At 42.0% G+C, this 24,256-nt stretch overlaps 1 protein-coding gene across 1 annotated transcript in view; it reads left to right on the top strand.

The window, feature by feature from the left end:
- LOC138568813 (polyunsaturated fatty acid lipoxygenase ALOX12-like) overlaps positions 1-24,256 on the top strand; it is a 265,719-nt gene that overhangs the window by 83,245 nt on the left and 158,218 nt on the right. Inside the window, exons 4-5 of the mRNA XM_069646585.1 lie at positions 10,901-11,023; positions 13,860-13,966. Of these exons, the coding sequence (XP_069502686.1) occupies positions 10,901-11,023; positions 13,860-13,966 (230 nt within the window). The remainder of the gene's footprint in view (positions 1-10,900; positions 11,024-13,859; positions 13,967-24,256) is intronic.

Below are 24,256 nucleotides of genomic sequence, written 5' to 3'. Positions count from 1 at the left end.
TTTGCATTCCATAAGAGGGCAATGATTGCATTGTAATCATTGATATATTTTTCTTCTGTTCATTTTATGTAATATGTATTTTTAGGTTCTTTACCTTTAACACTATGTCTAACTGAAGACATGAAGTTGTTCACTTGACCTGTTTTTGTAACTGGTCTAGGGAAACCAAAGTGGCATTTGGTGTAGTATTTCCCTTTGTTTTTGTATTTGCGACGAAATATTTGCCACATTTGTGTCTTTGAAATTGTAAAATCTGTGCATGAAGATCACGATTTGTTGCTTCCGATGGAATTTCACAAGTGACATATTTTTCGATAAACTGTAACACAGTGGCGTCATTGTCTTGACCAAATTTAGGAGCATCTTTAATCCATAAAATCATGTGGATATGTGGTGCTCCTCTGGCTTGGTATTCTTTTCTCCAAAAGAAGTGTTGCACTTCTCCGAGGGGAGGAACAGTTTTATTACAAATAAAGTGTAGCATAGCAATGAAGCGATGATGAAAATATCTTGAAAGATTAACAGGATCTAGAGAAAAAAGTTCTCCAGGTGTTAGTATATCTCTTTGTTTTTGTTTGATGTGCGTAGGAAATCATGTAAATCTTCCCATGCATATTCTGCACAACTTAATGTAACAAACCAAGTGGGTGGGCCATGGTTTCTTATCATACAACCTACATCTCCATGACGTCGGAACCAATACTCTTTAGTACCACGCATGTTTGTTAATAGATTTGTAATACTTGATTGTAAAACCTCATCTTTTTGTTGCACTTTTTCTAATAATTGTTTAGCTGACATATTTTGAAAGTGGGTTCCTGATTTTAATTTGTGTGCAACTCCGTAACATAGAGTTGCTAGTTCACTTTCAAAGAGTAGGTGGAATATGTATTTCCAGATTTAGACAAAATGTGGATCTTCAGAATACATCCGTAACGTGCGGTATTCTGATGCTATCATCGTACCTTCCTCCTTTGCCAGTAGGAAAGAGTAGAGGAAAAGCACGTGCTTCTATACTTTTTTTTCCCCATATGCTGATTGGTGATCCTTTTGTTTGTCGCCTTTGGTACGTTTCTAGTGCATCTTTTACAGTCATTATTATGGATACTTTAGCAGGATCTAGAAGCTCAAATTGACCAGTTTCTGGTGACTCTTGAATTATTTCAGTGGTTTCCTTCAAGTTTTCTTCAATATTAATTTCTTTGTAGTATTCATTATTGTCTTTTAGGAATTGCAAGGTTTGTCTAAGTGTATGTAAGTCTACCATTTGTTGCCAAATTCTTTTGTAGGTACACTATTTACTAAGGTAATTAAAGATTGCTCCATTGGACGTTGCACTCCCAGAGTGTGCACATTTTGTTTTAGATGTAATGGTAAATACACTACTTTGCCACAAATGCCTTTCACCAATTCAGAGGGAGGTAATTTTGCTGTTTTTGGTTGAAGGTGTTTTATTGCTTGCAAGGGGTGCACTATTTGAGTTATGATGCTCTCATATAAATTGAGTTGTTGTAGGGATTTTGGTAGTGGGAATAATTCCAAATTATTTGTGATAGCATGTGAAGGAGTTTGGTTGTTAAGTTTTACAGTGCAGTAACTGCAAAGTGTTAAGGGGTCAGTTATTTCGTATGTGTTTTCTGCTATAATGTAGAGAGCTAATTCAAACCATTTAGAATCTTCTTTGTCTTCTATTTTGTATTTTAGGTCTACAGTGTTTGTGTTACTTTTATAAAAAGTGCTCCGGCAACATACACACATGGTTTGGTACTTCAGCAGATGTACTTTTAAATTTCATATTTCTTTTTTCTATGTGTGTAGTAGAAGGTTGCCATGGGTAGAATTGTTGCTAGTCTGTTGTAATTTATGAAAGCTTACTACATTGCATTTTATGAGTGGCTTTCACATCCAAAATATTTTTTCTGGATATGGTCGATTTCTTCAAGTAGGTCTTTGGCTGTACCATGTTGGAGAATGCTATTTAAATTGGTTAGTGCTAAAGCAGGACTTTTAGCATAGTACAGTTTATAGACTAGATTTCTTATAGTTGAATGATGTTTTGATATGATGGAAGGTGGTTTTGCAAATAGGTCCTGAAATGCAGGTTAATGAATGTCCTTGTAGTCCTGTGTACTTGCACACTGGACAGGTATCCATATTTTGCAGTAGTTTCATTTTGATTTTGTCTTTGCCTTTCACATACTGATTGAGGAATTGGCGTAAAGACTTGAAAGATTTTTTAGGAATGTTACACATTGACGTGCATGGCCATTTGTATATTAGACGTTCTGGTTCAGTTGAATGGAGAGGTAATTCTAAGTTTTCTGGGGATATTTTTGTAAGCAGTATTTCTTGTTCCATTGTGGTGGTATTAACTTTTTCATAACCTTGTCCACTGCTATGTAAGGCAATTGTATTTGTTTGCTTTTGTTTGTATGCTTCTTCATTGAAATATGGTTCTGTGCTTGTGGTGTGACTCGACTTGCCTCCACAGATATTTAAGAAGTTATTTTTGTTGACATTTCTTTTTTTTGTAATTTATCATTAGTTTTGTTAGTGGTTTCATTTTGTTTAACACTAAAATAAATAACTTTCTTCTGAGAAGGATTGCACTGTCTATCAAAGCTTCTAAGATTCATTTTCTACAGTAGGTTTTAAGGGTTGTACATGATTTCTCTGTTTTTATAAGATTTTGAAGGACTCTGTGGTGGAACACTTTTGCTAAAATACGTTTTTTTGGTATGCTTACTTGGCACTATATCAAGATTTTATAGGAACAATTTTAGCAGTAGTGGTAGCTAAATTCTTGTTAATCGTTTTCTGTTTCGTTTTACATTTTGATAGAGGAGGCAATGTTTCTGTACTTGAAGATTGTTTTGTTTCGCTAAATGACTGTATTAGTTGTTTTGGCTGTTTTGTTTGAACTTCTTGTACAAATTCTGCTAGAGATGGATGCTTATTTTGGACACTTCGATTTTCATTTGCTCTACTTCTGTGTTGCTTTCTACAGACTTGATTTTTGGTAGGGTCTATTGAAAAAAATAAAGAAGGCATGGGTTTGGGTGTTCTGCAATGTATGTGTGCATGAGTGTTTGAGTATGATGATAAAGATGTATGTGATGGTGTGTGATTGTGCATTGGGCAACTACAACTAGTTGGGATGGGTATTCTTGAATGTATGTGCTACTAAACTGGGGTTCAGATGACAGTAGAAAGAAAGCTAGTGGTGAGGAGAAGCACAAATAGTAAATCTAATGGTATACAATTCAAACAGTTCTTTGTTCTACAATATTCAAATTCTAGGGGCTGAGTTATTGTGCGTGGAAAAATAGGGATTTGTGGACAGAATGGTGCACAATCTGTTTTTAGGTGCAGAAATACCATGAATGAACCCCACAGTGGGTTTGAGAAATAGTAAAAATATTATGGTGGTATTTAACTTAGTGGAATGAGCAGGTTTCTTCTGAGTTGTTGTTTGTACTTCAGATTCTTCAGCTGCTGCTTTTCAGGAGAGGGGTCTTCACTGCAATTGTAAAGGAAAGAAATTAGTAATTTTGTGTGTTTATAGCACTGATGTTGATTTAGACATTGATTTTTATGTTTTTGCACAAGTATTGTTGTTTTGATATATGAACATAGTGTGTGCATGCAATTTCGTTTGACTATGTGCAGTCTTTATGTTTTACTTTAAATATGTTAGTACAACATGCTTGCAAATGTGTGTGTGTAAAAAGAAATTAAATAGGTAGGTTTGGAAGTGACAGTTGATTATAGCAGATGGGGAAAAATGACAGTAAATTCATTTTATAGGTTATACAGGTTAAGCCAGTTATTCTGTTTATATGCATTTATAAGAATTGTACATGTACTATATAGAAAATATGCATACCTGTAGTTTGTGTTCATGAATATGGATATGCATGCAGCTAGAAGTAGAAATCTTGGAGACTTGTACAGTAGGTCTTGTAGTAGGTGCTTTCCAATGATATGACCCTTCTACTCAGTGATTAACAGTACATTTGAAGTGCTGATATATGATGATGGAGTTGGATGTAGAGGTCTTAAATGTGATTGGTGGATGGTTGTGTGACTGCTTAGCTGTATCCAATGAGGGAATGGCATAGAGAGTGAAGTGGATATGGTAGAAGGGCTGTCCATGTTACAATATGTCCGCGGACATTGCGTGTTACATATGGGGAGTTTGGGGTGGGGAGGCATGCAACTGAGAATGAGCAGAGCAAGTGATTGGTCAGTAAAGTTTGGTGGGTGTTGTGTCAGGAGAGAGAGAGATTGTCAGAAAGTATTTTTCCTGAGAGAAGAACAGATGGCTATGGCTGTGTGTTTCAGAAAACTGATTGTCTGGATTTTATTGTCTGGATTTTGGGAGACTCGTGGATGCATTGGTTGAAGGTGCATGCAGAAAGCTGTGGAGTAGCTGTAGATCTTGGATTCCCACATGTGGAAGTGCACTGGCATAGAGTACGTGGAATGAAGTGGCTGGACTTGCTACCTCTCTGTGCTACTTTGGAGACAGAGCATCATCCAGACATAATGATAATTCATTGTGGAGGGAATAGTTTAGGACATGTGTCTGGAATTTCTTTGCAATTTGCAATGAAAGAAGGACTTGGGAAGGTCATGGACATGTTTCCAAATTCTCAAGTACTTTTTTCTCGGATTGCGCAGAGACAAATGTGGGGCTGTGTGCTTCATTTGGTGCACAAATGGAGAAAGCGAGGCGCAATGTCAATAAGGCTGTTTGTGCCTTTCTAAGAGATGTTGGCATGTCCTCTCTTCACAATGAAAATATTATGTTTCGTAGCACATACATTTTTCGCAGAGATGTAGTCCATCTTAGTTATGCTGACAATCAGATGTTTCTGAGAAATGTACAAAATGCATTGCGACCTTTTTTGCAATTTCAGCCATCCATTTTGCAGTAGGTGTTGACCATCTCAAGTTTTTCAAACACAAACAAACACCACCAAAAGGCTCTTTTGAGAGCCACCACTTCTCCCAGAGAAAAGTGCAATGGCTATGATAGGGCAGCACCCCAAAATTTTAGATGTCTGCTCCATTTATTTGCCACTTCTATTTTTAAACTGTGAAAGGCGGCTCTGAAAACAGCCTTTTTTTTTTTTGGTTGTTTGTTGTTTTATATACATATATATATATATATATATATATATATATATATATATATATATATATATATATATATATATATATATATATATATTTTTTTTTTTTTTTTTTTTTTTTTTTTTTTTAACACACAGCACACTAGGAGAGGAGGGGAAAGAAGGGTAAGGGGTGGACACCAACCACAGGGATAAGAAAGGGTGGGTGGAGAGAGGAAGATGTATGGTGGGCCTTACTTGGGTAGTGGGCAGGTCTTCTCGTGCTCTGAGACTGTAGTCTCAAAAGCACTACGAAGTCTCTCCCCCCTGCAGAGTACTGTCACAGCACATGCACACAACTGTGACCCTCGAAAGGTAAGGGTCATCGGCATTGCGAATGGCCTGTGAGGCAGCTGGAGGGATACACTCTCCCACAGGAGTGTTCCTTGTGGTGACAGGGTCGGAAACCGAGGATGTAGTAGAGGATCTCAACCTACTACGCTCCTCGCAAGGTACAACCTTGCGAATGGCCCCACCATGGAATTACCTTAGGTGTCGTTTCATAGTTGTCGTACCAAAGCTGTACGAACAAAGCCTCCCACGACTGTGAACCATTTTGCACTTGTTGCAGGTGACTCAGTTTGCATGCGCCTTGGGTACATTACCATGAATTTTTTTTATTTTTTTTATTTTTACATTTATAAAGCGCTCACACAGCCCGCAGGCATCGAGGGGCTGTTACAGGAATTGTTAGTTTTTTTTTTTTCTTAGTTACGTATTTATAACGCGCTTAAACGGATCGAACCTGTTGTTGCTTTGTGTCGTCTTGCTTCCAAGACGCGCACGCTGCCGCTGTGCTATCCTCCCGGGACGATGGTAAATAACCGCCACACCCAAGATTCCCGGCGAGTTCTGGTAGTAGGGACTGCCACTACCTCATCCTCTGCATCCTCACTCCTGTTCCCCTCTTCCGGCCCTTGGGGAGGTGGTGGTGGTGGAGAGGGTGGGGGTGGTGCTGAGGCAGATGTAGCACCAGGTGGCAGCAGTGGAGCCATGGATGCCATCAGGTTTCAGAAATAAATCTAGAAAATTGGCAGCAAAAAATGCTATGTGTTCTATAAAATAGCCAGAAACACAATGAGGATGAGCTCTGGGGTGTGGCCTTTTATAGGGGTGCTGATGCGCGCTTCGCGGACACCCGGGCTGTTCGCGGCCAGATTGAAAACCAAAAAAAGGCTCAAAGTAAGGCTCAAAGTCCCAAAAAGTATGTAGAAAGTCAGGACCATTGTCTGGAACTTGTGCTATGGTGATTTATTATTATACAATATTGTGGATTGCCTGAAAAGGTAGTTTTAAATTGTTTGGGGACACAGTGTCCGCAGTCAGAACACAAGATTAGCATGGGCACAGTCACATGATGCTGTCACAAACATGTCTGCGAAGGGAAATGCACTGAAACTGTTTTGCACATGCGCGTTGGTGTTCTACGGACACTGTTCGGGTCCTGAAACTAATTAAAAGTGTCACAAGTAAAAAAAAAACAGTTACGGACAGGCGTTTCTTCAACATCTTTGTCCTGGGTGTTAGTCTTAGCAGTGCACGGTGGTAGCGCGAATTATGGTTGCTTAGCTTACCATAACTGGCGAATTTCAGGTTTTTTTTCGTCCGTTTAACATTTTTTTTGCTGAATGAATATATATATATATATATATATATATATATATATATATATATATTAAATAGTAATAGGGTAACCGTCATTAGTATTTTAGCTATTGCACAGCCATCCGCCCCATCCACTGAACGCTCAGCCTTTTGCACAGGATTCGGTATTGCTAACCTGTGCTCATCTTAGTGTTTTGACTGCAGTGAGGGACTGGATGAAGAGACTCGGAAGTGTTTTATAAATCGCGACTAGCCACTCTACTCCATCATTAAGACCACTATTTACAAAATTAAGATGCAATATTTTGCCCTGTTCTTGTATTAGAAGAGATTTCTCACCATTTCACCCCATCTGACGTATTTTACCTGTTGGATGACAAACCACTCAAGTTATTTGAGCAGTTTTTTATTTATTATTTTTATTAAAATGTTTTCAGTACAAAAGGTGCTTTACATAATATTCAAATACAAAACATTGACTACATATATCAATATACAATTAATTTTTCATATCAATTTAGAGATACATGCATGAATTGACACACAGTTAGTACTGCCTTTAGCTACAAATTAAACGCCAGTGCTCTCATTGTTTACATCTCATAAATAATCAACTCGGCACCTCAATTCATCCGTCCCTCTCCCAGAGTTGGGACACGGTGCAATTTGTTGAAAATGTCCTACACAAAAGCCACCAGTTCCTTTACCTCTAGGTGAGCTACTTCCATCACTTCACCCCGTCGGCCAAAGATGGCAGTCAGAAACTTTACCAGAGTCCGTGACAGGAGGGCTCTTGTCTTAAGTCTGTGCCGTAGGTCAGCTACTATAAGCTCTGAAGGGGAGTTGATGAAGGGAGCGAATGTTGCAATCCTCTCCTTCAATACCCTGGGGCAATACATCACCAAATTTTGCAGCAAGTTTGTTTCCCCTCCCCACAGTCTGCAGAGACTTAGCTCTGCGGGGATCCCCAGTTTAGGCCCCACCACATCTAGGTTTGGCAAACGGTCAAGTCTAAATTTGAGTAGCAATCTCTGGGCTTAGCTGATGGGAATTCTTTTACCTGGATTCTCAGCTCCCTGGAGGGCAAATACCAAGCTTCCTGCCCATCATAACTTTTTAGACATCCTAAGTCCCAAGGTCTGCTACGGTGTCCCATCTCTTTACCTTTTGATTTTAAAAGGTCATCTCTGAGCAATATTTGTGTCTGCCGAATTGCAGTACAAGTGGCTTGGTAGTGTGTGTTTATTGGATGTTTGGTCAGTGGTCCCCTTTGTGAAAGCTTATCTGACACATATGTTATGCGGCCATGGTGTTCCATAACTTAAATATTCCAAATAACAATTTGGTTGTTTAGCAGCTCTAGGCATTATTATTGTAACAGTCACTGAGTATACTTTTAAGTGGGCGGGCTGCAGAGTTGCTGCTTCTTGGTGGCTCCACCAGGCTCCTGCGAATGAAGGTTTTGACTAGGTATGATTCAATTATTTTTTGCAACGGCATCCATCGTTAAAGTGAATATGGATATTGTAAGTGGATGCATTAATTAAAAGCAATCCCAATTGTTCACCTGCTGAAGAAGCCACTCTAGCTTTCTAGACTGCAACACTCTCTAGAGCAACCCTCTTTTTCACACTGCCAAAGGTCAGGCAGACTGGTCCTCCCTAACATTTTTTTCCAAAAGAGTTTTTTATATTTTGGTTTTAACCGGGTTGAGCCTTCTATTCCTTTTCCACAGTGGCAAAAAAATTACAAAGCGTATAGTATCTGTGCCCATTGCACTCTACGGAGAGTTAAGATGGAAAAGCTACAGCAGTGGGATCAGTGTTCCCAATTCTTTACAACAGTTATGAAGTACTTGGAGATGTGTTTCACATGCCTCAGTAAGTTTAGGTGAGAACTCGGAATAGTAGGAAAAATTTCTTCTATATTAAATCTGGTAGCTGGTAGAGGAAATCCTTGGAATTATCCACTTCTAGGAGAGAGGAACTTTTTAGGAATTAAACTGAATGTTTTCTCCTTTGGTTCAAAGGACATCACTTGGCATGGTTCCCAGGCACAACATAGACTTCGGGGTAGGAACATCTAAATGGCTAAATTCACTTATCTAGCCTAGGCCCACTTGTAGTCGAGAAGGTTTTGGAAAAGGGAAGCAGAGAGACTTATGTTGTTGGTGGAAAACTCCAGAAGGGGAATTACTCTCTGCCTACTTCCCAGTGTCACCCCGAAATTCTGACACTGTATACTCTCCAGCACGGAGCACCACCAGTCACATTTGGATACTTTGCACGCATGAAGGGTCTCTCCGTGTGGGGAAGCGGGGAGATAGACGCCACTGCATAAAGTCATTTTGGTGGATTGTCTGGATTTTCTGTATCGGAAAAAAAATAGCTGTGGTTGTAGCAAGGTCTTCTTGAATCTATTCCCAGGTGCTCTGCAGTTGAATGATTATTTGTAACCCTAGATAAACGAACATTTGGGAACCTTCCTTAAGCTGCAGGTAGACGTTTGCCCTTTGTGGCCATATTCTGTTGTTGAAGTTGAATAGTCTGCTTTGTGCCAGCCTTGGCTCCCTGGCCAAGAAGTCATTTTTGATATCATTCCAACCACTCAGTTTTCTTAGTCTCTGAGACTCATTTTTGAAAAAGTAGGATTATGTCCTAACAGCGCTCCACATTCTGTAGCTTTCACTTACGAGCCTCTTGTTGCTTACATCAGTGTCGATAAAACCTGGGACCACTAGAGATTCGCCTTTTTACTTGCTAATTGGATGTTTTCTTCCAGCACTCTCTATGTACATGCTTTCCCTGGCATAGGGAATCCTCCGCTATGCTGATCTTTACCTTTGTCCGGTCAGTAGACCTCACCTGGCTGAGCCAAGAGATGGGGCATGAAGTGTGTCTTGCCTAGTAATTGCCCGCCATGCCCTTATATTTACTTTTATCGGTTACCACTTTAGCGTGCAATGCATTTGCAATTGGGGAGCGTGCATTGTTTCTAGATTGTAAACTTTTGCTAGTCAACGTTTTGACCTATATTGTTTAATATAGGCAGGCATTTCAAAATGTCGACCTTTTTAATATTGTAGGTCAACTTTTTTGACACATTTCTCCTAACCATATCTAGCCCTACAGAAATGCAGAGACCACCCATGCCGGTGACCCTTATCAACTCAGTTGCCCCTCATACCACAGGACTACCTAACCTTGTGAGGGATATATCCATATCACTAAATGCCCCCATCATGGCCCAGATTGGCATAGTGCCCATTGTTTGAATACAAATTGTACTGCCCCTCAAAAACATTATTTAGGATACGTTTTGGATGCTTCATTTTTTACTTCATTAATTAATAAACTATTATTTTCATGTGGTGTCCTTGTTGGGCCATCTTGATGTTGTACTTAACAATTGTATCCATCCCTGCAACGCTCAACCTTCTTATCCCTCTATAGGACAAGGGTTTGGTAAAGCCTTTTATGGTTTATGGAGTGAGAGCATGGCTGGGGTGAACATGTATGAACTCATAACTGATCAGTTCAGGAAGATATTACAGCTGTATCCGTCTGCCAGATAATAGTGAACACCTTTGTTAGGAACAAAGTTCATCTCCAGGCTGCACTGATATGATTGCAAGAAACAGGGGGCCGGGGGGGAAGAAGCTTGTCTGAGATGTACAATAGCTCTCTCTGCTCTTTAGAGGAACCAATGCAAAGACAAATGTTGGAATTTGTAAGGGATCCGTCTTGTTGCCCTTCCAGACAGGAGGGGCTTTCAGTTCATGGATGATGTGCCTGTACGGGTGTTTGCTGCCTCAACCCAGAGTCCCTTGGGGGCCGAGAGCTCAACTATCGAGAAACCTGGAGAGCCTCCATTACAAAGCTTTGCCTTCACTTGCATTTATATCCTGGGTGATTGGCTGCACCTGTCCTTGTGCAAAATTGGGTGACTGTGATTTCGGCGGTGACGTTTTGGATGCGTGTGATCTTGAGCAGCTTCTGGGATGCACTATTCAACATGGTGTTGTAGGTGATGTTTTCTTTTTCTGGACAGACTCCAAAGGTTCTGCACTCCTGCCTTGTCAATGATGACATCTTAAGCGTTCTGCTTGTGTTTTCCAGGTGGATGACTTGGCAGCCAAAGATCCCACGATGCATTGATGCCCAATCTCCGAAGGACCTTCCACAGGATGTCCAATTTGACAACACAAAGCGGAGTGATTTTGAGAATTCCCTGCAATATGCGTGAGTGTCTATTGGAAAATACTGACATCACACGGAGGACTGGCATAGCCCTAAAGATGTTTGTCTTGGATACTGCCCCATTCTATAGAGTAGAGAAAATGCCCACAAGCAGGATGGGAAAGGGACACGAAGGGCAGGGAAAGGGAAAAAGGGGGACTAAAAGACTTTAGGTGGGAGTAGTAGGGGGAGAAACATCATGACTGAAGCACAGAAAGGGGGGGGTTGTAGTACAAAGGTTAAAGAGGGGAGGACCTGAGGTATGATGGGAAGTGTGGATGCAGTAAATTAGACAAAGGTACCCAAGGATGGAGTGGAACAGGAGAAAAGAACATGTGGGAATAAAGGGAGAGGGAAGAGGTGGAGAAGGTAAGAATTGGAGGATTGAGTGGAAGTGCGGTGGCAGTACTTCGAGGGCCGCACGGGTGTGTAAAAGTCAAAGAATTGACCCCCTGGAAGGTACTTATTGTCGACCTATAGTCGGTCTCTTCGGTCCCATAGTCCTTACTGGTGTCTCCCACTTAAATAAATCCTTTTTTATCCTGTGTCAATAGCATTCTAAGATCCAAACCCTTTCACAACTTTCCCCCCAAAGAACAGTCTGTGATGATTGATTCTCCTTTGCCGTTCTCCCTTCCATCATGATTCACAGGCAGGCGACCTTCATACCAGGTCAGGTGGCTTCTGCTGCCCCATCTTAAGCATTCTTCCCAGCCTCCATTATCAGCAGGAATTGGAACTGTCCACATGGGCCACTTAACCTCAGAGATTTGCACTGTTGTGATATTCCCTTTTCAGTTCCCTATGATTGATTTCATTCTTACTGTTGTGTCAAAAATTCTTTTTTAACTTGAGGCGTGCCCTAAACATTTTAGGTTTTCTATACTTTGTGCTATCTTTCAGAGGGTCTTCTACTGAAGGTGTGCTGTCCTTATTGGGCCATTATGCTGTTTGGGCAGAAGTGTTCTTGGGCACCCCGTTGTGTCCCTTTGTGCGTCTTTGCCCCCATAAAGCATGCTGTGGCTTAGGTTCGTGGTTGCTACACCATCATTAAGCCTTTTTACAACAATGGTAGCCAAATGCCACTACATGGTGACGAGTAATTTTTAAGAAGCCTACACTCTGGCCAAGCTTTGTTTCCCAAATAAAACCGAGGACAGTGCATCTGCTTAACCTTCTTAGACTTGTAGAAACCTGCTGGAAAAGCCGTGCCTACCACTAAGGTTGGTCTCCTTCTACCCTTTGCCAGAGGACAACTGATGAACCTCCCTACTATTAACACTGACCCATTTTTGCATATGTTAACTTACACACCATTTGCCATATGCTCCCAGACAGCACACATTTTCAATTGCAAAGCCTTTAATGCTTCTTTATACACTTTGTAATTTTTTTTTAAATGTTGCCCTCTTTAGGATGCTCTGCAAGTATCCGATGGCATGTGCACACCCGGTAGCTACACTTTGGAAATTCTAAAATGATCCAATTAAGGCTCGCAAACTAGCAGAGTTGTCATAATTATCAAATATTCAAATGCCTGGGTAGTATGTGTGGTTGGTACTTTTAAGTGGTAAAAGTCCTTTTTGTTGAGATTCAAGTCCTTTGAAATCGGTTAGTTTTCTAGGTTTGCAAATGTTCGGATAAGAGTGTGTGGTGGCTGAAGTAATCAACTTGCCTCCTCATCCTTCTTTAGTCATTTAACTTTTAGTGCCACCTAGATAATTACACTAAAGAAATAGAATGCATAGTTGAAGTGTTTGGATGTTATGCTTTGTTTTCTGCCATCGCCTGTCCCAGAGATAATATCGCCTGCACCTGTAGCCTGGCTGGGATCCGCAGACGCAGCCGAGTGATGATTGCATTTGCAGCTCGTTTTTTCACACTTTGTAATTTTCTAAAATGTTGCACTTCTTTGGGATACACCGCAAGTATCCGATGGCAGGTTCGCCCAGAAATCCTATGATACTTCACTTAAGACTCGGAAACTTGTCCTAATTGATCAACTAATATGAAAATGATGGGTACTTTGTATGGTACAGCACTTTCGCCCTACTCGTACGTTTCATTAACTTTCCTCACTTCAGCGTTTATCCTCACCGTCATCGTCCATGTGCCAAGCGGTGCATACAGGCACGTTTTTCTAGAGCTGGTTTCTGGCTTGCTCCCCAGTTCACTGACTCCTCTATCCATATGACAATGTTTTCGACAGGCGCAAACATTGCATTCGGAGCCAATCACAGTCTGTTATATCTTGTTGTTGGTCTTGTTGCTAGCTGTAGTAACCTCACTATACAGCTTGAAGTGTAGAAGTATTTAATATATACAACTCAGCAAAGCATTTTCATCCTTCGAAACCCTGGTACCAACCTCCTACCATTGTAAGCTCCGACAATACTACACACATACCTAATGACATTCTGTTGCAAACCCACATCCTAGGTGATATGTGGGAGCATTGTGCGTTAGGAGGGCGTAAACCGAAATGTCAATGTGGTAGAACCGAGAGGACTGTGGAGGGCGAGGTGGGTGAAAGAATAAGTGGAGCTAAGTATCATGGTTTAGGCACAAAGGACTTCAGGTGGATGACGGGGGAGGCGGAATACCTTGCTGCCATCATGTTGCCTGCCCCCACCCCCAATTGCTGCCCGACTGTCTTCTCCCCATATGCTTTTCTTATCCACTCACTGGTAGACATTCCATGGCATCTTGATTTTTGACTCCTCCCTTGTTCCCTTGCGGTGTACCAATGCCCCTCGTTGTTCCTGCCTTGTGCTCATTTGCTCTGCTCCACCTTCTTCCAGGCTTTTCCCCTTTGCCCACAGTTGTTTATCTCCTGCAGGCTTATTGAGCTATCGCTGAAGAAGCTGGTGACGAAGCTGAGCACCTCCTGGTTGGATCTGGAGGATTTCAAAAGCATCTTCTGGGGAGTGAAGAGCCCAGTGGCCGGTGAGTGTCAGTACATCATCCCTGAAGAGCAATCGAAGAGAACATTCCTCCAAAATGCTTGCAGAGAACCATGGTTTGTAGATCCTTTTAGTAGGAGGCCTCCATCTGTGGAAGGATAATGGGGATATTCTTTAAAATAGATGTTTGCTGCGTGTATCTTTCATAGGGTTGCAAACTTCACTTTCTCCCGCAGCATTGTGATTGAAGGAAAAATGGACTATTGAAAATGTAAAAACACCCTTGGGCATTGGCAAAACACATGACGTTGACCTGAACACCAGAATGCTGTTGGCTTGGGCGCCCCGCCACAGATTCATTCTTTCTTTTTCTGCCACCACTTTGGATCAGGGTTCAGTGGTTTGTTTGCAACTTCTGAGTAGGAAAAGGTTCAACCTTGTCAAAAGATGGCAGAAATCAACAAGCTAGTATCCTGTCAGTGTCTCAGCCAATTTCCAGATGTTTTCTTTTTTGAATTTTTTTTTTTTTCAGGTGTTAAGCTCGAAGATGGTGGCAATGAAAGTCACAAGAAGCACCTCCGTTGCTATCTCACCATGAGCTAACTGTTCTGGACCATGTCACCCAAGTGCAAAATTACAATTTTACGAGTCATTCCAGCTGTTTGCTGTGGGATCAAACCACGTAACTTTCATTCACAAGCACAGAGGGGTTGTGCTCTTTTTGTTTCACAAATGGCGCTTAGTCTCAGCCTCCCATTTCTTTGTGGCACCAGGAAGCACTCTCTCTTGTTGATTGTTTGCAAGAAAAACAGAGTTTAGTGGTGTATCTTCAGTCTTTGAATATTGAACCAGTTCTGTTGCAGGCATGGAATGCTCACTTTGCATGGGATCAAGCCATCGCTGTGTGGAATGTGATTCCATGACCATAGTTTTCAAATATGGTTCTGCATGCCTATTCATTGACAGGATTTCTCAGACCAATCAAATTTGCTTTGGTTCCAAATATGCCCATGATTTTACTCCATCCTATTTTTCCTCTGCGATTTCTGTCTATACCCCCAACTTGTGTTCATTTGCACTGCACCCTCAATTTCTGGAACGCTCTTCCTCACTTTGCATGCTCAGTCTTACTGCTTTTGCCTTTTCATTCCTCTCTAAAAGCTCACCTTCTTGCTACCCCTGAGTGCACATATTTCTCCATGTTGAGTGCTTCCTTTATCACATATGTTACTGATTGTAGGTAGTCAGCCAGACCCATTTGCCACATCACCACTAAGTAGCCATCAGTGGAAGTACATCTCCAATTCAGAGCCACATAAGCAAAGCGTTGTGGGTATGGACATTTCCTATGGCAATTACTCCAAATGCAAGTTAATGTTTTTGTAAGTTTTGTGCACAGTACTTTGGCTGGAACTCTATATGAATCTAAGCAAATACATGAATACATTAATGACTAAAAGACAATCATAGTCTAGTTATGTAATTGTGATTCTTTCTCAAGTTCCATAAGCCAATGTTAGAAGGTACGGAGCAGCTACTGAGACCATCCTGGTATCAGAGGCTCATCTGAGGGCCACTGATTTGGAGATCATACTAGTCTAAATGATTCAGACTCTCAAATCCATCTTATCGGAGTGTTGCCAACACTTTGATTTTCCTAGACTGAGAAGATCTGGCTCATTTGAGAATGAGGAGCAGCGAATCTGAGACTCTCCTCCTAATCTGCTGAGCACCAAATGACTCCATTCATGGTTTCAGTGCTTCGGGGTCTGATGTCCCAATAGTTGGGAGTGGGACTTGGCTGATGAGCAACTCCTAGTCTGTGTGTTCAGACGCTGAGACCTTTTTTAATTTGTTAGTCTTTTAATGTCTCAGATTTTGGGACCCATTGTAGTTTTAAGTATTTGTCCTCTAGGAAGAGCCTTCGTCCCTAGCTCGGGGAACGAGTGGTTCTGACACTCCCTCCTGTTTTGAGGACCTCGGCCTCAGAGGGGCTGTGACTCTCATTCCTTCCTTCCAGTTGGGGTTTGGTTAGAAGACCATTCTACTCTGATGGATGGGACAACAAGACATTCCAACCTTGACTTCAGTCTAGTAGAGGAGGCCCTCCTTGTTTTATCTACGCTGATGAGTCTTCAGATCTGAGTGATTTACACTTGGGCACTGTTCTCTTAATCTCAGCACTTTAATCTCTTAACTTCCTGATTTTGCTTGAGAAACTACACTTTAAAGTCCTGCTGCCTCCCAAGTTTATGCATTGAATCCTTGCAGCTAACAGTGGCTATTCCTTGTTGGAAATGTACGCACACATGGCTTATGCCTAGAGACCTTTCAAGTCTGAAAAAGAAAGAAACGAAGGCTGAGCGCGATGGCTGAGCGAGCACTTCCCACGATAGAGGACTGCTTAAGACGTCTTTCTGGCTGTTCCTTGTATGTATCCGGGAGGGCACCTGCGGGATGTTCCTGTGGATGGAGGAATGCAGCATAGGATATATTTGGGAGAAGGGGTATCATGGGGGAAACTACAGAAAATGAAAAGAACAAAGACCCTTTCGTGTTGTCATTATGGCACACCTAGTGTAGTCAGATTGAAGAAGGCTGGTATTGAGTGCAGGTCGGTCTCAAGCTCTTTCTTGAACCTCCTGAAGCGACGGGAAGTGTATGTGTCGGTCAGAAGTGTCCTGTCGGTTGGGAGCACACAAGGAGAAGACCTGCGTATTTGTAACATTTTGTGAGGTTTACATTATGAGCATTTGGTGCTGCACAAAGGCCAAAGGTGGCCAGAGAAATAGAGCATTTATGGCAGCAGACTGTTGTGTTGTCTTTGGTGGCTTTCTATATCATGGAGTACAACTTGAATTTTATGTTTGCTGCATAGGGAGATCAGTGGAGCTCTTGCAGCATGTGAGTAATGTGATGTTTTTGAAGATGCATTGGTTGGTTATCAGAATAGTGGCTCCATGTAGGATGGCTTTCCGGAGCTCAGAATGGATTTGTAGGTGTGTTGCCCCTTCTAAATTGGAAAGAATGAACTGTGGAGCAGAAGTTATTGGGCGAAAGAAATCGAGTGATCCTATCTAGGAGAATGGACTGGCACCATGGGGTTGCAGAGGTCCCTTCAGCTGGAGTTTGCCTCGTCGGTGAAGATGAGGACAAATTATGTCAAGTTAATTTCCAATATACTGCATGGTGGACATCCAGGTTTTGGCTATGTCAAGGCAGGCTGTGGAGCTTCGAGCTTTGATAAACGGACATTTAAATTTGCTGGTTGTAGGCATAGTGTAGAAGTGAGATGGTTCATTGGATAGTAGAATCCCCAAGGTTCTGTCTTTTATATTCTAGTATACCATTGGTGAGGATATGGAATCTTGCAGGACTTCACGATTATCTGGTAAGGAGGTGGGTTAACTTAGAGGAATCTTTCAGTACACATTCTTGCCAGTCAGAAATTGAGCTGAGGCACTGTAGTACTGTCTGTAGGAGTCCATGATAGAGCAGAGGGTGGTTAAGAGGAACTGGTGGTCAACCGTGTTAACTATAGCTAATTGGTCCAGTGCAACAAGCAGGCAGGGGTTCCGCTTAGATTGTGATCTTGAAAGCATCACTGAAAACCTGAATAGAGGATGTAGCAGAAAGGGCAGAAACTGAATTGGATTCATGTTATTTAAAACGTGCATGGAATCATAGTGTTGTATGGACCCACTTTTGTAAAAGTTGTTTTACTCCGGTCCACTTGCAACCTTTAAATATATTGAGGTACATATGGGTAGCATTTATAGGCTTTTTTTTATGTTTTTAGAAGTATGATGTTCGCTTAGATTGTATATATCTAAGTTGTGATGACTTTTTACACTTGTTGTTCTATTCTATTTTTAAATGTGTATACGTATTATTCAATGTGATTTAGTTTGTGCTCAAATTGGACTGACTCCAGTTGATTGTTTGACACTCTATTGGTAAGGCTGCATTAGTTGGTAGCCGTCAATATTGTCTTAAAGTTGGACGGTGTCACAAAGCCACGTAGAATCTGCAGACACAAAGTAGTACCGTAAATGTAGGGGTTATTCAGCTATTTACAGGTTTAGGCCAAACAAATGAGGATAGCAACATAAACAAGACATAGCAACACCAAGATTGTTTCTCCTGGAGATCAACTTAATAAGGTTTAATAACATCCACAGGATGATTTCCGATTGAGCACAGCCTAATATGGCTTGTCAAAACCTACAGGATAACATCTCCCTGAGCTTAGCTTAGCAATGTTCAGCAATAAATTCAGGACTAAAGCTGGGGGTGTGTCTGGCTGAGAAATGTCCAGAGTGTGCACCACTTAATCTTGTTCAAGTTCTTCCTGTCAAATGGCCTGGATTCTACTCTAAAACCCCCAATCTTGTTTTCCTCCTTTATGATTCACAGTGATCTCGTATCTAAAGGGACCTCGCTTGACGACCCCCCTCCCCTCCCCTATCCTTCCAACTCCAGCCACATTTGCTGTAATCCTCCCAATCGCTTTTCAATATACTTTTTGCTTTATTCGTGATGGTATCCTACATTCCTCCTCCATTGTACTCCTTTCCATCTTCCTCCTGATATTACACCCATACTGCTCCTTGATATTCCCAGTGAGTGAATGGTAATGATCCTTTGCTGAATCTATTATAGGTGTTCTCTTTTAATGCTCTGTAGATAATGTATTTTATAAACTTGACATGTGTGTTGAGTTTGAAACTAACATCTACTTTTATAATGTTGAGATTTAAGATTTGCATTGTTTGTATAACCCTTGTTAGTTTTACGGCTCTGCCAAAATAAACGGAATGATAATATTCTCTCCGTCCACTCCACAACATCTTCCCACTTTTTCCTCATAACTACTGCCACTTCCTCCTTACAACTCCTGCCAACATCTTCTCTGATGTCTTCTTCGCCTCCCTCCTCATACATTCTTCCAAATGCCTCCCCCACCTTCTGCCACTGCTACCCTTCTCATTGATGTTCTCTTCAGCACCCTCTTTCCAGTTCCTTTCCGACCGTCCTCCATTATACTATCTCCTTCCTCTCCCTTCCTGCGACCACCCTTCTTCCAAAGTTCATCCACCACTCATGGCTATTCTTAGAGTGAGCAGGTCCACCTGCAAGTAATAGTATACGCTGGGATCGGTTTACTATATCTCTTTACATGTGCAGGACATGGAACATGCTCCTATAGTGCCTGTCTGCCATCTTGGATTGGACATGTATAGTCTCTCTTGCCATGGAAATGGCCCTTGCAGAGTGTTCCATCGCCAAGCTGCTGTGGAGATTCATCCAGACAACAGCATGCCCTCAGTAAAAGTGGTGCTGCTCCTTTCCCCCCAGGGCGGTTCAAAAGATGTCATGTTAGCATAGGGGGCATCAGAGCAGCTATATAGGAATTCTTTACAGGGACCAGTTTAGCATGGACGCACTCCCAATGACATTCCTCTGCCACAGAGCTGGTAAATAATAGGGTGGTCCAGGCCAAGACTCATGTTGCGTATGGTGGCTCCTGCTCCTTGGCACTACCCCATACAACAGCCCTAGAGACAGGCAGGGGACCTCATCATTTCCCACCTGTCTCTGAAGCCTTGGGGCCACTCCTAATTACCTATAGGTTCCTTTGTCCAAACTGTTTGCGGATATGTCCAGGTCCTTCATTTGTGAAGGCTATTGTGCTTCCACTGTCTATTTTTTCTTTCCCCTCCAGTCTTTGCTGGATCCACCCTTCCAATTGGGATAGATCTGAGCCCAGGAGGACATTTTCTGGCAGCCCTGTCATGACGGGGAGCTCATAATTGTTGGGTACCATTGGGGAAAGTCCACTTGGGCTTTAGGTTAGGTTTCCTAGACCTCATCCACATAAGACACTGGTATCAAGTGCTCCAGAGAAGCTGTTCCAGATAGATGGGGTTGGACCATCTGTCAGCTTCCAGAGTCTAATGAAGCCATCAGTGGTAGCCTCTCCCATTCAATTTGAGGTCCCTAGTTGGCGGGCAGCCATTGCCTTTAACCTTGGTACCACATCCTGCTCGGTCTCCAGCCCCCAGTCTTCCGTTTTTGTTGTCTGGATTCTCTGGAACACAGCAGCTTGGGTTCATTGGCACTAGTTTTGGCAGTTCTGAGCAATATGTAGGAGCATTCCACAAATGTAAAATGTGAACCCTTGGTCTAGTACGTAAGGGACAGTCTTTTTCTGCTCAGGTGAAACAGCAGCAAAAACTAAATAACTCTGGTGGGTTTTGACTTTAGCCAAAACTTATGGGGTTGGTTGGGAAGAATCCAGACTCCATACGGGTTCTTTCCTTTTAGATCAGGGTAGGAGTCTATTTAGTAGTCATCTTAGACCAGGCGTGCCTCCATTGTTCATCTCGCTTAGACCTGCGCCCCCATGGACTGTCATTTCCAAGGTGGATAAATGAAGTTGTCACATTAGCTGTTGCAAATTCTAGGGTAGTGAATTGCTTCATGATGATTTGTTCTCTGGCGTCCTTTGTCAGTAACGTCCTATGCTAATTCTCTATAGCATCTTCCAGTAGGTATTCCTGAGATTACAGGTAACCATCTAATAGCTATTGGTGATGGGCTATGACAAAGAATACCAACTTTTCCAATGCCCTTTTCTTCAGGGTGTCCTATGGGGGTATGATTTTTGTAAATCGCCATCCAGGAGCTATGCAATAAACAGGGCCATGGATCCCTCCACCCCCACAATTTGGCAGTTCCAGCAATTAGTTTGCAGTTGCAGAAGAAGGCTTTGGTGTCCCCTTTGGACACACATCTCTGTAATGGTTGCATTGGCTGGAGAGGTTGTTGGGCTGCTGCATCTTTTAGTTGTACCAATACTGACACCTGGCTTGTAACCAGCTTTGCCATGGTAGATTCTAGGGCCATTTCAGCAGAGCCCTGGTCGTTTACTGCCCTCACCTCTGATGGTTCTGGATGAATTTGCTGGTTTGGTCAGGTTCCTTGGCCAGTGAAAAGACCTCTTGTACGGTGTTGTATCGATGTGTTCTCTTGTAGATTTGTAATGTTGGGAGTTCATGATGTAGCATTGGAATGTAGGTAGTGAATGATATTTGTGTTCGAAGAGCAGCAGTTAGTGAGAGAAGTAGAGAAAGACAGAGCGAACGGAAGGTGGCTGGATCTTGGTGTACTAGGCTGCCAGGCTGTAACCTGCATACTCCATTACCAATAAAGAACTTGCTTACCTCAACCTGCATACGCCCGATACATCAGACTGCTGACGAGTGAGTAATTTGAAGCAGCCCTGCAGCTGGGTCCACAGGTGTGGCATAAACTGCTGCATGGAAGCACCAAGCTGAAGAGAGGTGGTGGCGAGGAGCGGCGTGCGGTTGCCACAAAAGGGGCTGATGCATCAATCTCATTCGCCATAATTCAAGAGTGCAGGCCACCGTTCGCGCCACAGCCCGGAGTGATCAAGAGCTCAAACTGTAGCTCCATGTGTTAAGCATGCTGCATCATGACAAGCATATGTGCACGCATGCGCTGTCACCATCAGCTGAGGATAGCGTGGCGATGGAATCTAAATGCCGGGGCAGGGCGGTGAGCTGGCAACGTGCCAGAGAGGGAGAGAAAAAAAATCCAATCATTTTTAGAACTAGCAAATTGAGCAGGGAACTGTTATTTAGTAATAACTAAATTAACTGGACACATGGGAATATAGAATGGAAAAGTATTGTTAGAGACAAACAAAACTAATGAACAGGAAGCACCTGGAAATACAAAACACGTGGGAGTGCTGTACAAAACATGCATCCCATCACAATTAATCCTCCAGCATGCTTTCTTCTCAACCTGGGAGACCGTCAATGCAATGGTGAGATTGGAAAGAATATTGGGGCAACTACCTGGCAATAGAACTTGGTAGTATGATGGCAGAGGAGAAGAGAAATGTATTACTACATGCACTGGGTGCAAATAAATGTAGAGAACTTCCACATCTACCGGTGACAAGCTGGAGATGAGAATGTCTATGAAACCGCTCTCAAATAACTGCATGCTTATTATGCCCCAAAAACGAATATAGCAATTAAGATCCAACTTTTATTTGAGGAAGCAAACCCAAAGAGAAACGACTGAAGAATAGATCACATCCTTATACAATTTTGCTACTTCATGCAAATTTGGAGCCGGAATCCCTTTGGAATAACTTTTACATTATCAGATCATTATACACACAATGCTGTGATTCAAGAACGTCTGTGGATGAGTGAGGTGCCCAGCCTGGAGGAAACCATGGCAATTGTAAAAGTAGAGAACACGTAGCTATTTGTGGAGATAATTAAGGAGAAGAAAGAGGAGATAAAAGGAGGCACAGAACCAGGCACCATTAGATGTAAAAAAGCCTCCCCACGAGTAAACCTTGTGGGAAAGAAATTGAAGAATGAGGACGCAAAGAGCAAGGATACACAACATAAGGTGCAGTCGGGACATAACGCAGAGAAGAGAAAGTAACCAGGAGCAGGATCAAGGCAAGCGTTACATAGGTGGAAGCGTAGGTCATGATGCGTCATCAAAGAGCTATTCATCGCTGTTGAAAAGGTTGAGCATGTGGCATGAAAGGACATTTTGCCATTGTGTGCCAGAAAAAGAAAGTTGCTTATGTGAACAGAGAAGAGGAAGAGTCAGATGAAGGAAGAGTAATGATAGTGTGAAGAATAGACACATTTAGCTGGATGAAGTGCCCTAGCTGTATTGTGGTATTGAGAAAGTGCCAACATCCATGATGGTTGACAGCTGTTCGTCATACGCGATCATAACATCCAAGAAAGTGAGAGCTTTGGAGAAGGCTGGAATGAAGACGAAAATGTGAAAGTCTGATAAAAGCATCCAAGGGGTTTCAAAGGCAACAATATATTAATAGGATATTTCCAAGCGTTAATACAATTTAGAGGCAGATGAACGGTAGTGAAAGTATATGTTGCGACGTTCAGGGATGGCACATTCAAGATGAATTTAGATTCCACATTGGTGAAACCTGTTTGTGTCTGCAGACAGAGAAGAGTACAATGGAAAAATTATATCCAGAAGTTTTTGCAACATCGATAAGCTGTCTGAAAAGGTATGTACATTGAATAATCGACTAACGGCGCACAAGGGCAGGAACATACCTCTGGCTGTGATGGCGTGTCTTGAAAAGGAAATAAACAGACAAATTGTTAACTGAATAATGGAACCAACAGAATCATCCGAATGGGTTAGCCCTATAGTTGTGACACTTAAGAAATCAGGTAAAAGTTGCATGTGTGTGGTCCTGCAAGGACTCGATAAGAATATTCTTATAGACTGGTGTCCTTGCCTCACATTTCAGAAATGTTGAATTATGTTAATGAAGCGAATGTGCGCACAACGCATGATCGCGCAGCTGCTTATCAGATCAAGTTGACAGAGGCCTAGAAGAAACTATCATCGTTCATTACTCCATTCAGAATGTTTAGGTACTGCTGAATGCCTTTCAGAGGACAATGACACATCTACTGAAGGGGATTGATGGAGCAATGGCTTGGCAAGATGGCATTCTGATAACCTATGGGAGAGGAGCGGAGCTGTGCAGTTTGCAGATTCCTTAATGTAACCTCGCAGATCACTGCATACATTTTTACCACGTCAGTCGCTGTTTGGAGTTCCTCATTTAGGGCTCCTACTTTAAACAAGAAGGATCCATCCTGCCTGTTGGATTACAAACCTGTATATGGGTCTCCTCGCTATAACCACAAATACACCCTTATAATAGGACTCAATTTTGAAAACCCAGAGTCAAAATGAAACTTGCAATCAAGCACAATGTATTCTGCAGTTAAAACATAAAAACTGTCCTTCAAACCCCTCCTGATGAACCAACATTAACATTGCTGGAGAAACACAAGTAGAGGATCCAGCAATTTAGGACTATTCACCATTCTTTCAATGACTTTTTATTGTTAATATACTTAAATAAAAGAACTTTAACCAAAAACAAGTGACTCGGTGAATATATCTTTCTTGTCCAACCACAAACACACGGACAGCAAGTTTGACGTGCAAAGAGTTGCTCTTATCTTCTAAAAATCCATTTTCAACCAGTATTGGGCAGCTACAATATCTGAAGCAGCAGGTCAACGACAACTAGTTATCTAAACTAAAACGAAGTTCGCCAGTGGTTTGTATTTTTTCTGCTTAATCTGAGCTCTAACTACTCTTCCCCGTCCCACCGCCCCCCCCCAAGAAGATGGAAATGCCATGAATTAAAGAACTCTTTTCAAAATCCTGATGTATGGATGGGGAGGGGAAGTGGATTTTCGTTCCCAGAACTCGA

This window comes from Ambystoma mexicanum, chromosome 1p, assembly GCF_040938575.1.
Source record: "Ambystoma mexicanum isolate Mex_15411 chromosome 1p, UKY_AmexF1_1, whole genome shotgun sequence".
Taxonomy (NCBI): domain Eukaryota; kingdom Metazoa; phylum Chordata; class Amphibia; order Caudata; family Ambystomatidae; genus Ambystoma; species Ambystoma mexicanum.
This window is presented reverse-complemented; position numbering and strand designations above follow the sequence as displayed.